Here is an 11,006-nt window from a genome sequence, read left to right as displayed (position 1 = left end):
TTTGACATTTTCTTCTATTTTTTGAACTGGCCAGAGAGCCAAATAAAGGGCCCCATTCATGGTAGTCTGCTTTGTTGGCCGTACGCACCGTCGTCCGTGGTACCGCACATCACACCACCGCAGCCCGCACGCAAACTCAAAAACACACTGTTAAGTTCCGAATGACAATGACAAATTGTCATCGCTTCTTTTTTATCTCTTTTGCTTTTCTCCAAAACTAAAATCGAAAGCAGTGTTTTATAACTTTCCACAACATTTATTCACATTTTTATGTGTTTATAGATTTTGGGGATTACGCATTAATACGTAAAAATGTCAAATGTATCGAAGAGAAGACGGGAAGGTTCCAGGTCGAAGATTAAGGTAAATAACATTGAGGTCACATTTATATGTGAGTGATGTGATGATGCCAACATACCCGCTACCTACGTTGATAAATCGTACCATCATTTGGCTTAATGCTGGTATGATAATTAGTTAATAACGACAAATACATAGTCTGGTAGAAAACAGAATACAATAAAATAATTTAGTAGCTAACAGTATGTGAATTTTGCTCTATCTGCCCATGGCATGAGGTTATCTTTGTAGTGTAATGTGGAAAAACTGATATGTACTTAGGTTTTCAGAATTCATTTTATGATTTGTCTATTGTGTAGGTACCTACTCTACTCTCTAGTGTGGGTATACTTTAATCTATTTTTTCGTTTTCTAACTTCTTTAGTTATATCTTTTCCTCTCAAAATAGTCCACTTGTCTACTTGGTTAAATACAATGAATTACAATATGGTTTCTTTGCAGAGTATGGGGGACCACAAAGAGTTCTTGAAGCGCATCACTAAAACTCTTTATTACGGACAGCTTCCCACATTGCCCTGTCTGAGCTTGCCTGTTACTGGTACATCAGTTTATTTTTCTTCTTTTTGTGTATGTTAATTTCTAGCACTGGTGTCAGATTTTATTTAAGTTGCCTAAAGGCAAGCATGACTTTATATAATACCATGTTTAGTAGCTAGTAATCAAAGGACAAAAAAATAAGTATTTAGTCCCTCAGATCCCAGGCATATAGCAAACCTACATCAGTTTTAACTTATTTAATGATTTATGTGGAATTACAAACTCAGCCACCATTAAGTCCATAATAATGAAGACTACTTTCACATTCACTCTTAACTTTCACTATTATTTACCATTTACAGTTATTGAATTGAATATTATCATTTTAAGCAAAGTTAAATTTCTTCCACAAAAAACTTTCTTTAAAGAATAGGGTAGTTGCAACAAGTCAAACAAAAACTTTTTTCTTTATCAATAACAAAAATATCTGGGGCTTATAATGAAAGTATGACAGTGGGCACAATGATATTGAATGATATGACGCCATCAATATTGGAGTCAAAAAGTGTTTCAAAAATTATACTTCATGACAAAAAATACTACAATTTTACTATAAATAAAATTGGTCAATAAAGGTGACATTAGAGCTAAACATAGATTGAAACTGGATTGATTGGCATTATTAAAAAAAAATTACCAAACAGGAATTAAACCTGTGAGGGTTTAATTCAACTCTTTACATCCAATATGTCTTTACGTCTCTTTACTATATACGTCCATAAATTGTTGCAGAGGTGTCATGCGAGCTGTGGTCGGTGTCGCAGCGTGGGCGGTCGCTGCGGCGACTGCACGTGGACGCGGCGGCCGCAATCGCGCGCCAGGCCTGCGTGTCGCCGTGCGCGCTGGTGCTGGCCATCCTCTACCTCGAGCGCCTCAACTCCTGCAACCCCGACTACCTCGCCTCCACCGCGCCTGCCGATCTCTTCCTTGTTTCCTTGGTCAGTGCAGCATAGCTCGGCCAATGTTTATAAAATAGACTTGAATATACAATTAAACTAAACATTGTATGTGTATAAGTGTTACTCTATCTTCTCTCTAATATGTGAATGTCTGATTTCTATGTGATGAGCCATAATTAGAATATCCTGAAAATATGTTCAAATGTATGCTAAAGGTATCAGAGACCGGTTATAAAATTACCATGAAGAAAATTATGTAATTAATAAAAAAAATTTCAGATGGTAGGCAATAAATTCTTGCAAGACGACGGTGAAGATGAAGAAGTGATATGTTCAGAATGGGCGGCTTCAGGAGGCCTGGAACTCAACCAGCTCAAAAAGTTGGAAGTGGAATTCCTGAATGCTATAGTGAGTAAAATAGATTAACTATTACATTTAAACATCTTAGTAGTATTTAAATTTCTCTTCTTTTCCTTCTATTTATATATGGATATAATATACACTAACAGCCAATACGTTGCTGCACGCGTGCATCTTGTGCAAGTTCGGAAATTTCATCTAATGACTAAAGGTGCAGTAACGACATTCTCATTGAGTTTGTTCAGTCTCATACTATACAATTTGATATAATTTTTTTCTTCAGTTTCCTCGAGTTTAAAGGATATTGTAGAATAGGTACATACATCTTAATATCCTGTTAATATTTTATAGGTTTTGATGAGTCGCCCTCTCTGTTGGAATCTTCTAGATTATTTTATATTTTTAATCCAAATGTTTATGTTCAATAAATGCTTGTTTTCAGGATTGGAATGTTTTTGTGAATGAAAAATCATTCGAGTCGGGACTACAGTGGCTAGAGAAACAGGTGGCGCTGCGGCAGGGCCGCGCTCGGGGCTTCTTCACATACGGCGAGCTGCTAGCGGCGGCCGGCGGCGCGGGGCTGCGGCGCGCGGGGCTGCTGCTGGCGGGCTGCGTGGCCGCGTTGGCCGCCTGTCTCGCCTCCTCGCTGCTGCTGCGGCACTCGCTCGCCACCGCCTTCTCTCACACCGACGTCCTCGCCCCGCTGACCTACAACAACGCGACCCTGGACTCCGCCACCGTCGACGTCCTTCTCGAAATGGAGTCGCAGACCGGGCCGAAGTGCTGCTCGAAGTGGACGCGATACCAGGAAGAAACTATAGTGACGAAACGGAATTGGTACGACGGCGTTATCGCCGACGACTGGAAGACTTCGGAGCCGTGGTGGTCGACTTCCGTGCTCGAGTGGCTGTACCAGAGCTCGCTCATCGATCCGATGCAGCGCTGGTTGGTAAAGATGACCGACTATGCTGATATGGTGAAGCGTGAACTTGTGTCCGTGGAGTCCTCGAATATAGAGTGTTGTGACGAGTATGTGAAGCGTGTGCCTCAGCGTTGCGTGCGACAGTGGCTGAATCTCAGCAAACTGAGTGTGTTGGTCTCTTCTGTGTCAGATCGGTGATGAGAACCACAGGGTTCTATGTATTTAACTATTTTCTAAATTTTAACAAACCAATGTTGAAAGCTCATTGTAAGCAATAAAATGTTTCCTTATTTAAAGCCCACAAATATTTATGTTTTTATGAAACTGCTGCAACAAGCTCAACTAAAAAAATAATAATAAAAAAACAGCTAACATTGATTTTATTATTTCCCAAAAAGTATTCAAAGATAAATGCATCTGCTCCATAATATCAAAATGAAAGAATCTGCTGCTCTAAAAAATATAAATTTAATAAAAATAAATCCTCAATGCTCCTCAAAGCCTCATGCTTCAAAAAACATAATCTAACAAACAAAAAAAAACATACAATTATAATAAAAATAAAATACTATTACTAGAGTATCTAATATAGCACATTTGAGCAACTAGTACATTCTTGACAACCTTATTGCTTCCTAGGATTTTTGTATATTTAAAAATATTGATCTATTTATATAAAAGTTATACTTAGTCACTACACTTACACCTAAGTGTTAACCAGTTTATCACTAAACATTTTTATTCAAGTATGTACTTAAAATGCATGAGAAAAATTGATATCAATTTGCATATAAAGACAAACATGATTTTATTGTAAACAAAGTAAAATGCGATTGGCAGTAAATACTCTACATGACGACATCTTAACGTCGTTGTAATATTAATTTTAAACTAATAATTGCTAAAAAGCTTAGTCACAAGCAGTCAAAAGTATTTTTCTAAATAACATCAACTTAGTATAACCTGTAGAGATGTCGGTAAAAGAGATCCTTAGAATATAAATATACTACATTTTACATTGGGATATGCACAAAAAAGTGACAAAATCAGTTTGGTTGGCAACAGTCCAGAACTGCCAGCTTGATAACAAAAAAAATATGTAACTAAATAAATATATTATAAAGTTGGCTACCATCACAGTTTTATTCCTTCCACAGTTGTCGATCAAACATCCTCATTTTGTTCGGTCGTCACAACAACATAACAAGGGCGATTTTCCACAAAGTATCTCTTTCTGAATAAATAGAAATCTTTTTTGTATCTGTCTAGTGTTTTTTGGAAAAATAGATAGTTTTATCACAGTGCGAGAAGGCGTTCGAAATTCGACTGTATCGATAGTATGATCTCGAAAATCATATAGGGAATATGAATTGCATCGCTATCGACAACTCTAAGAACACAGATATAAAGGACAACAATCAAACTTTGTTTTTGTGACACAAGCAATTAGATAAGTGAACACCGCCCTTACAGTCTGTCAACTTACGTCAGTATTGTATATACTAGTGGTAGCTTCATTCCTGGAGCCCGGGCATGAGGTAGAGCCGGCAGTTGAAGCCCCACTTGTCGACGGAGGAGGTCTGGCGGTGGTAGCGGGTCTCCATCTGCTGGTCCACCAGCGTCAGCAGCTCCTCCACGTGGCGGTGGTGCGCGTGCGCAGCGAACACGCGGCACAGCGTCTGGATGTACCACGAGCCCTCCTCCGGGTTGCGGTTCGATACGTAACCTGGAATTTAAACAAATTGAATAATTTATCAGACTTTTCTAAATTTACGTTAAAAAGATGGAGAGTGAAATAGGCTACTAGAAAGAGCTTGTATTATACTTCCATTGTGTAATGAAATTCTTGTTTTACATATACATATATTTTTAATACTTCTATACCTTAATTCAAGTAAAACCTTGTGCTAAATTGTTTATTTATTACATATTAAAAAAAAATTACGTTTCAATAAAACAATTAAAGTTTAGCAACCAAACTCACCTGGCACAGTGGAATGCGCGATGAGTATATCCGAGAATATCCTAGAACTTTGTTGCGACCCGTCCGAGGAGCCGTCAGGCTGGGCTTGGACACGTCTGTGGCCATCATAGCTGACGGCATCTCCTTGGCTACAGTCGTTGTCAAGTTTGGCGCTCGCGTGGTCGTCGAGCGTGCTGCCTCCGCGGCTGTTGCTGTTGAGGTCTTGTCCGCCGCGGCGGTTGTCGAGCGCGCGGCCGTCGCGCACCAGCGCCGGCGCGAACGGGTCGTCTTGGTCCTTGTTGCCTCTGGAATAACGTTTCACAGTGGCATAAACAACAATAAAATTTATAATAATGGAAAATGTCGCTATCAAACAGAGACATTTTTTTTTTCAAACAGCTACAATAAACGTTCAAAGGGACACGGCATTGAGGATATACATTCCAAATACTGATGCCTGCAACCGCTTCGGAACGGCCTCGAGCCCTAGCACTGTGCTTTGTTTTTCTAAATAATATTGCTCAAAAGAAATACTCTCGAAAACAGTGATATCTGGTCGCACATTAGTGCCGATGTGATGGTAGTCTGGAAGTAGTGCCGATGGGATGGTAGTCAGGTACCTGCAAGTCTGGAAGATGAAGACCTTGGGCACGCCGCGGAGCTTGGGCAGCGCCTTGTTGCTGAAGTGCTCGATGAACTCATAGAGCGAGATGAGCTGGCCGTCGCGGCAGCGGAAGTAGTTGTCGGAGGAGCCGAGGCGGTCGTAGCCGTGCGACGACACCACCACGAACACGCATGTGGCGCCCGCCAGCGTGCTCCTCAGCTCGCGCAGGCTCGCCATCGTCTCCTGGGTATTGATTTTAATTTATCTCCTCTCTCTAATCTTCGTGTATTCCGTAGGCCGTGAAACCCGAGGTCAGCGTAAAAATGTAAAATTTCAACTTGAAGACAATCCTCCTTGGGAATGCTATTGTTGTCTATCCGTTGTCCAAGCTAGTTATACGTATTTTTAATAATTGTAATATAATAATATGTACATCTTTAATACATACAATCATAAAATATACAAACATACAAAAATAAATGTGCGACGCATGAACCGCGATTGAAAACAAACAAAACTTGTCTATATAGATGAGTGAGATAGACCGTCTGGTGCCTGCGCTGGCGACCCCAACAAGAAAATAATGATAACAAATACACACCTCTTTTTTATGATCGAAGAAGGACGCGCAGGTGAAGCCGAGCTCGTGGAAGAGCAGCTTGAGGTTGTCGGAGTCGCGGTCAGCGCCGCGCCGCGTGTGCTCGATGTCGTGCTCGAAGTGCATGTACGTGTACAGCAGCATCACGCGCTGCCGGCGCGCGCGGCCCACCGGGTATATCTTGATGTCTGCCATCATTCGTGGCTATTTTTTCCATTTCATTTCATTTATTCATAACAAATACATTTCTATTGAATTGGGTACATATCATTAAAACTAAAAATCACATAAAATTAATTTACAATTCGACTTTCAAAAGTAAATAAAATATAACCTATACCCATAATCAAAAATGAAAAATGTACTTAATAAAAATAGAATTGTTAACGAAGTCATAGTCAGTAAAAAAAATATGTCAAATACGGAATTAAAATTGCAAATAATTATTAGGCACATAATGAAAATTAATTATAATAAATAAAAATAAGTAGTAAATAACAGTAATTGTAAATACAAAAAAAAATTATAATTTATGTTTGTGGTTAATAAAAAAATGGGACGGCACGTGTTACAGAAAGCGGAAGTGGGAGTTGGAGCGGGAAATGGGAAGAAGACACGTAGTGGGAAACGGGACGGGACACATTGCGAAAAACATGATGGCACATAATATGTAGGAAGATATGACTTAATTAGTTTATTATATAGTTTGCAGTATCTTTTATCCCATAGAAATTGAGCTTTTAATACCATACAACATAATAATAAATTATAGTGTAGCAGAGCTCAAGTCAAGAAAAACACCAGCTACTTTAAACTATCCAATTTAACCAAATGTACCGGAAGCCAGCGGGCACATAGCTTTATGGTGATTACTTAAAACAAATATTTAAACTTATTGTAATATACAGACATCTAGTTTGTTACCCGATCACATTTACTGGACAGATTTTGATAAAATTTGGTACACATCTAATATATATATATTTGCAGGAATAGCACATATTATAGTACCTTTTATCCCAAAAAGGAGAGTAAGCCTGGTTTTTTTATACTTTACCATTTCCTTCGTCTACAATTGGCTCTGTACATTTCTTCACAACAAAGGGTGGTTCACTCGATTCAGGCATCGCAGGCGGGGGCGGCGGCACTGGCGGCGGGGGAGGGGGGGATGCTGTCACTGGAATTTGAAAACAATTTAACATTAATATCTATGTTACAGTGCAAATGTGCCAGTCAAACAATTGTTTATCTATTCTGTCTCGATTCTGTGGATACTACTCAGTTATGTGTATTGTCAATGAAAAAATCATGTGCATTGGGAATCAAATTCTGGGCTAACAGGTGAAAGTTGTCTTGAGCTGGAGCTGGAGCACACATAATATGTATAACAACGATTGCACAAAAAGGTTAATGTAAATGTTAAAAATAAGTACAAATAGACTTAACCATGCAAGTCTAGGCTAATTATCATTTACCAAATAATGTATTAACATATCTTAAAATTATTATCTGCAGTTAAAATTTTGAACACACATACATACTTATAGAAAAACTTGTAACTAAAAAGGAGTGTTCGCGTGTCACAACTGATAGACTTATGTACCGTTTTTTGTCTTAGCTTCAGATTTCGCCTTCTCCTTTTTTTTAGAGCTTATACTGATGAAACTGCTCTCGTCATTATTAGATGATCCTAGAACAATGATATTACAGTTATTCTGAAAAGCATACACAAACAGATAGAATTTTATTTTTATGATGAATGTGATCTTCCAGGAAGAAAAAGTTCATACTTAAACTTAAAAAACACTACATCTTCAATAACTTACTTTCAACTGTGGTTCGGGGACGTCCATGGAACTCCCCTTCAGGGTCCAACTCTCTGGCTAAGCCCCATAAACCATTCTCCCAAAGTGTGTCAATTAGATGTCTAAAAGCATTAGGCCCTCTGCGCATCAAATGCAAATATAAATTTCGCTTGTGGTTTGTATCACTAGTATGTGGATTCTGAAATCAAACATGATGATATAGAGTTTCATTCCTCATGGATCTTGGTAAACAAACAAAAGTGGAATGTAACACAACGACTTCTAAATCTATTTATGTTTCCTCACTGTCTTCCTTCACTGGAAGCAAGTAGTGGTCTATTTAAACTACTATACATACACGTCAATTATTGAAGGTACCTTCATTTGGTATGCTTGAAGAGCAGTCCAGGTATAGGAAATGTACGACATAGTCTGCACTAGGCGTTTGATAACTACTACTCTATCGTATCGTACTTACCTTGTATTGTTCTATCATGTGCTCAGCAAACACGCCTTTTTCGTAAAGAGATGAAAGCATCACATTTAGATCGGTCTGCGCTACTAGAGATGGATAATGGTTCTGAATAGCGGCTTTATGTCTAGGATCCATTTTATTTGAGTTGGTTTATGTAGTGTTTGTTCCAATATATAATTATGCACTATAATTCGCTTTAAAAAACAGATTGATATCCCCATATAGGTATAACAAATAACAACCAACCAAATGACAACAACTTCAGTTTTTTGTATTGTGTTCATTCACTCCACAGACAAAGCAAGTAGGTACACACTAGGTAGGTATAAAGCAAGTCTAAAGGTGATTGAACAACAACCATTGAGGAACCTAACCTACGGAGAAAAATGGTTGTGTTACAAATCAAAACCATCCAATAAAATCACAACCAAAGACCTATTTTTCTAGTTGCTGTGATTTGATTGGATAATTTAATTTGAGCGTGACATGAACATGACATGAGTATTTTTTTTTTTGTTTAGTCCTGAGGTATGCTTATGGAAACTAATGGAAAGGCCATGGAATTAGTAAGGCAAATGGACATGACATGACATTAATCACCAATACATAACATTAATCCACGGAATTAGTAGGTACTTAGTACGGAGTACCTGCTAATTCCATGCATAAATCATCAATGACCATAACATATTGTTATTTATAAAAGTAGTTAAATATACTTTGTCACGTTCTGTCAATAACTTGTAGTAAGTACTACGTAGTACCTACTAATTCTATGATAGTGACAAAACATACTTTAGCAAAAACTACGCTTTATCTTTTTACGAACAACAATGATTACAATATAACGGCTTTCCCTAACTTAAACCTAATCCGATGAACACTCCGCCGCCGCACCGTCAGCTAATGATTTTTTTGTAGTTTCAGATTATAATTAGATTTGTCGCTAAAGTGGCCACTAATCGGTTGGGATTCCGAATCCAAAAAACCGGCTTTGTGCGTCAGTAAGCTTATCATGAATTCCGGATATGAAAACATCAGACAGGACTGATTCCGAAACCAAGTCCCAACGGAAACCAAATCTATACGGCCGTGCTACGTTGATCAGAAATAACCAAAAAAAAAAAGAATAATGACAGATGTCAGAAATTCAGAATGTTTTTGATTGATTTGTTGGATTTATTCGAATGCCGATACTGTTCTGCTAGCGATTTTATTTTATTCTTTGTTTTACTGTGTTATCGAAATACTACTTGTATTTCGCTTTTTAATTGCATTGCTGGCACTCTTTTTATCAGTTTATTAAACACTATAGGTACAAGTACAGTGGGAAATATTCCTAAAATGAAGTTGATAGCGATTGTATTTTGTGTAGTTTTGTCCACAGCATATTCATATGAAAATTCAGATATAAAATCTGCACGAATCGAGGTGAGATATTCATTATTAATACAATTGGTCTCATTGATACCTACATCAATAATAATCATAAATTAATCTAATCATTATAATTACAGACGTGCAGAGGATGTTCACTAAACCGTCTTCCGGAAGTCAAGGATTTTGTGATGAATGACGCCCCTAAATACGACCGAGTTGAAGTAAAATTCATAACGGGCGCTAATCCAGAACTAGTGATGCTGGGAGAAGCAGATCAGGAGCTGGATCGTATCCCGCTGTCTCACCTAAAGAGGGAAGAGTGCAATGACCTACTGAAAGACAGGGGCTTCATTCAGAAACCGAAGCAATCTGAGTTATAAGTGCAATTTTTTATTATTTTAGCATTCTCCCAATTAAAAAGTACATATTGATGTAGGTAGTTTGTATTGTATTCTATTATTTTTATTTTTGACGACCTCGGTGGTGCAGTGGTAAGGTTCTTGCCACTGAACCGAGAGGTCCCGGGTTCGATCCCCGGTCGGGTCATGATGGAAAATGATCTTTTTCTGATTGGCCCGGATCTTGGATGTTTATCTATAATATGTATTTGTTATAAAATATAGTATCGTTGAGTTAGTATCCCATAACACAAGTCTCGAACTTACTTTGGGGCTAGCTCAATCTGTGTGATTTGTCCTAATATATTTATTTATTTATTTATTTTACTGGTATAACTGTAAATGAGACTCTACTGGCCTGTTATTCCTAGAAGTGGTTACTGATTATACCTATGCTCATTTCTTAATCTATCCAATTATTATTTCTCATATCTATCTAGTATAAGACTAAATGTACATTCTATGAACAACTGAAGCATTTATCTTGATATGTAAAAAAAATCTCATAAATGAAATAAAGCTGTGTCTCACATGGTGTATTTTTTTTATTATACAGTATTTTTTTAATTTAGCTATAAAGATTATAAACCAAGATCTGAAACCTATCATCAAATTGAGTGTCAATCCACTTTGATAATAGCCAGCTATATTGTCTGGTTATCTTATCAGGTTACTCTAAACAGGCTGTAAAACAATTGTGTTTAC

At 37.8% G+C, this 11,006-nt stretch overlaps 3 protein-coding genes across 7 annotated transcripts; 2 read left to right on the top strand and 1 right to left on the bottom strand.

Annotated features, from left to right (window-relative positions):
* The first annotated feature begins 149 nt into the window (after positions 1 to 149).
* On the top strand, positions 150 to 3,452 carry LOC128683716 (protein CNPPD1). 4 transcript variants are annotated; one of them, XM_053769621.2, is made up of 5 exons: positions 150 to 363; positions 802 to 898; positions 1,630 to 1,835; positions 2,076 to 2,204; positions 2,599 to 3,452. In XM_053769621.2, the coding sequence occupies exons 1-5, from the start codon at positions 313 to 315 to the stop codon at positions 3,274 to 3,276; spliced, it is 1,161 nt and encodes a 386-aa protein (XP_053625596.1). In that variant the 5' UTR covers positions 150 to 312; the 3' UTR covers positions 3,277 to 3,452. The 4 variants fall into 4 exon arrangements, with proteins under 4 accessions (XP_053625596.1, XP_053625597.1, XP_053625600.1 ...); XM_053769622.2 differs by lacking the exon at positions 150 to 363 and adding an exon at positions 433 to 542; XM_053769625.1 differs by lacking the exon at positions 150 to 363 and adding an exon at positions 634 to 655.
* Positions 3,453 to 3,527: 75 nt separating this feature from the next.
* On the bottom strand, positions 3,528 to 8,993 carry LOC128683715 (caspase-6-like). Of its 2 annotated transcripts, XM_053769619.2 has the most exons (8): positions 8,527 to 8,993; positions 8,070 to 8,247; positions 7,847 to 7,933; positions 7,301 to 7,420; positions 6,247 to 6,431; positions 5,662 to 5,888; positions 5,063 to 5,346; positions 3,528 to 4,804 (listed from the first exon to the last, which is right to left on the bottom strand). In XM_053769619.2, exons 1-8 carry the CDS (start codon positions 8,656 to 8,658, stop codon positions 4,593 to 4,595), a joined length of 1,425 nt encoding a protein of 474 aa, XP_053625594.1. In that variant the 5' UTR covers positions 8,659 to 8,993; the 3' UTR covers positions 3,528 to 4,592. The 2 variants fall into 2 exon arrangements, with proteins under 2 accessions (XP_053625594.1, XP_053625595.1); XM_053769620.2 differs by lacking the exons at positions 7,847 to 7,933; positions 8,070 to 8,247; positions 8,527 to 8,993 and adding an exon at positions 7,785 to 7,803.
* Positions 8,994 to 9,867: 874 nt separating this feature from the next.
* On the top strand, positions 9,868 to 10,283 carry LOC128683983 (selenoprotein M-like). The gene is made up of 2 exons (XM_053770119.1): positions 9,868 to 9,954; positions 10,041 to 10,283. Exons 1-2 carry the CDS (start codon positions 9,868 to 9,870, stop codon positions 10,281 to 10,283), a joined length of 330 nt encoding a protein of 109 aa, XP_053626094.1.
* Positions 10,284 to 11,006: the final 723 nt, after the last annotated feature.

The sequence above is a fragment of the Plodia interpunctella genome, chromosome 3 (genome assembly GCF_027563975.2).
Source record: "Plodia interpunctella isolate USDA-ARS_2022_Savannah chromosome 3, ilPloInte3.2, whole genome shotgun sequence".
In the NCBI taxonomy this organism is placed as follows: Eukaryota; Metazoa; Arthropoda; class Insecta; order Lepidoptera; family Pyralidae; genus Plodia; species Plodia interpunctella.
The sequence above is the reverse complement of the archived record's forward strand: the minus strand, read 5'-3'. Positions and strand labels throughout refer to the sequence as shown.

What these genes read in the sequence shown, in the direction of transcription:
- LOC128683716 (XM_053769621.2), top strand. Translation starts at nt 313, where the DNA reads ATGTCAAATGTATCGAAGAGAAGACGGGAAGGTTCCAGGTCGAAGATT. An exon ending in GTTCCAGGTCGAAGATTAAG is followed by an intron (nt 364 to 801) that starts GTAAATAACATT and finishes GTTTCTTTGCAG; the next exon opens with AGTATGGGGGACCACAAAGA. An exon ending in TGGAATTCCTGAATGCTATA is followed by an intron (nt 2,205 to 2,598) that starts GTGAGTAAAATA and finishes GCTTGTTTTCAG; the next exon opens with GATTGGAATGTTTTTGTGAA.
- LOC128683715 (XM_053769619.2), bottom strand. Translation starts at nt 8,658, where the DNA reads ATGGATCCTAGACATAAAGCCGCTATTCAGAACCATTATCCATCTCTA. An exon ending in AATTGTAGACGAAGGAAATG is followed by an intron (nt 6,432 to 7,300) that starts GTAAAGTATAAA and finishes GAATGATGGCAG; the next exon opens with ACATCAAGATATACCCGGTG. An exon ending in TTCATCTTCCAGACTTGCAG is followed by an intron (nt 5,347 to 5,661) that starts GTACCTGACTAC and finishes ACGTTATTCCAG; the next exon opens with AGGCAACAAGGACCAAGACG.
- LOC128683983 (XM_053770119.1), top strand. Translation starts at nt 9,868, where the DNA reads ATGAAGTTGATAGCGATTGTATTTTGTGTAGTTTTGTCCACAGCATAT. An exon ending in TAAAATCTGCACGAATCGAG is followed by an intron (nt 9,955 to 10,040) that starts GTGAGATATTCA and finishes TTATAATTACAG; the next exon opens with ACGTGCAGAGGATGTTCACT.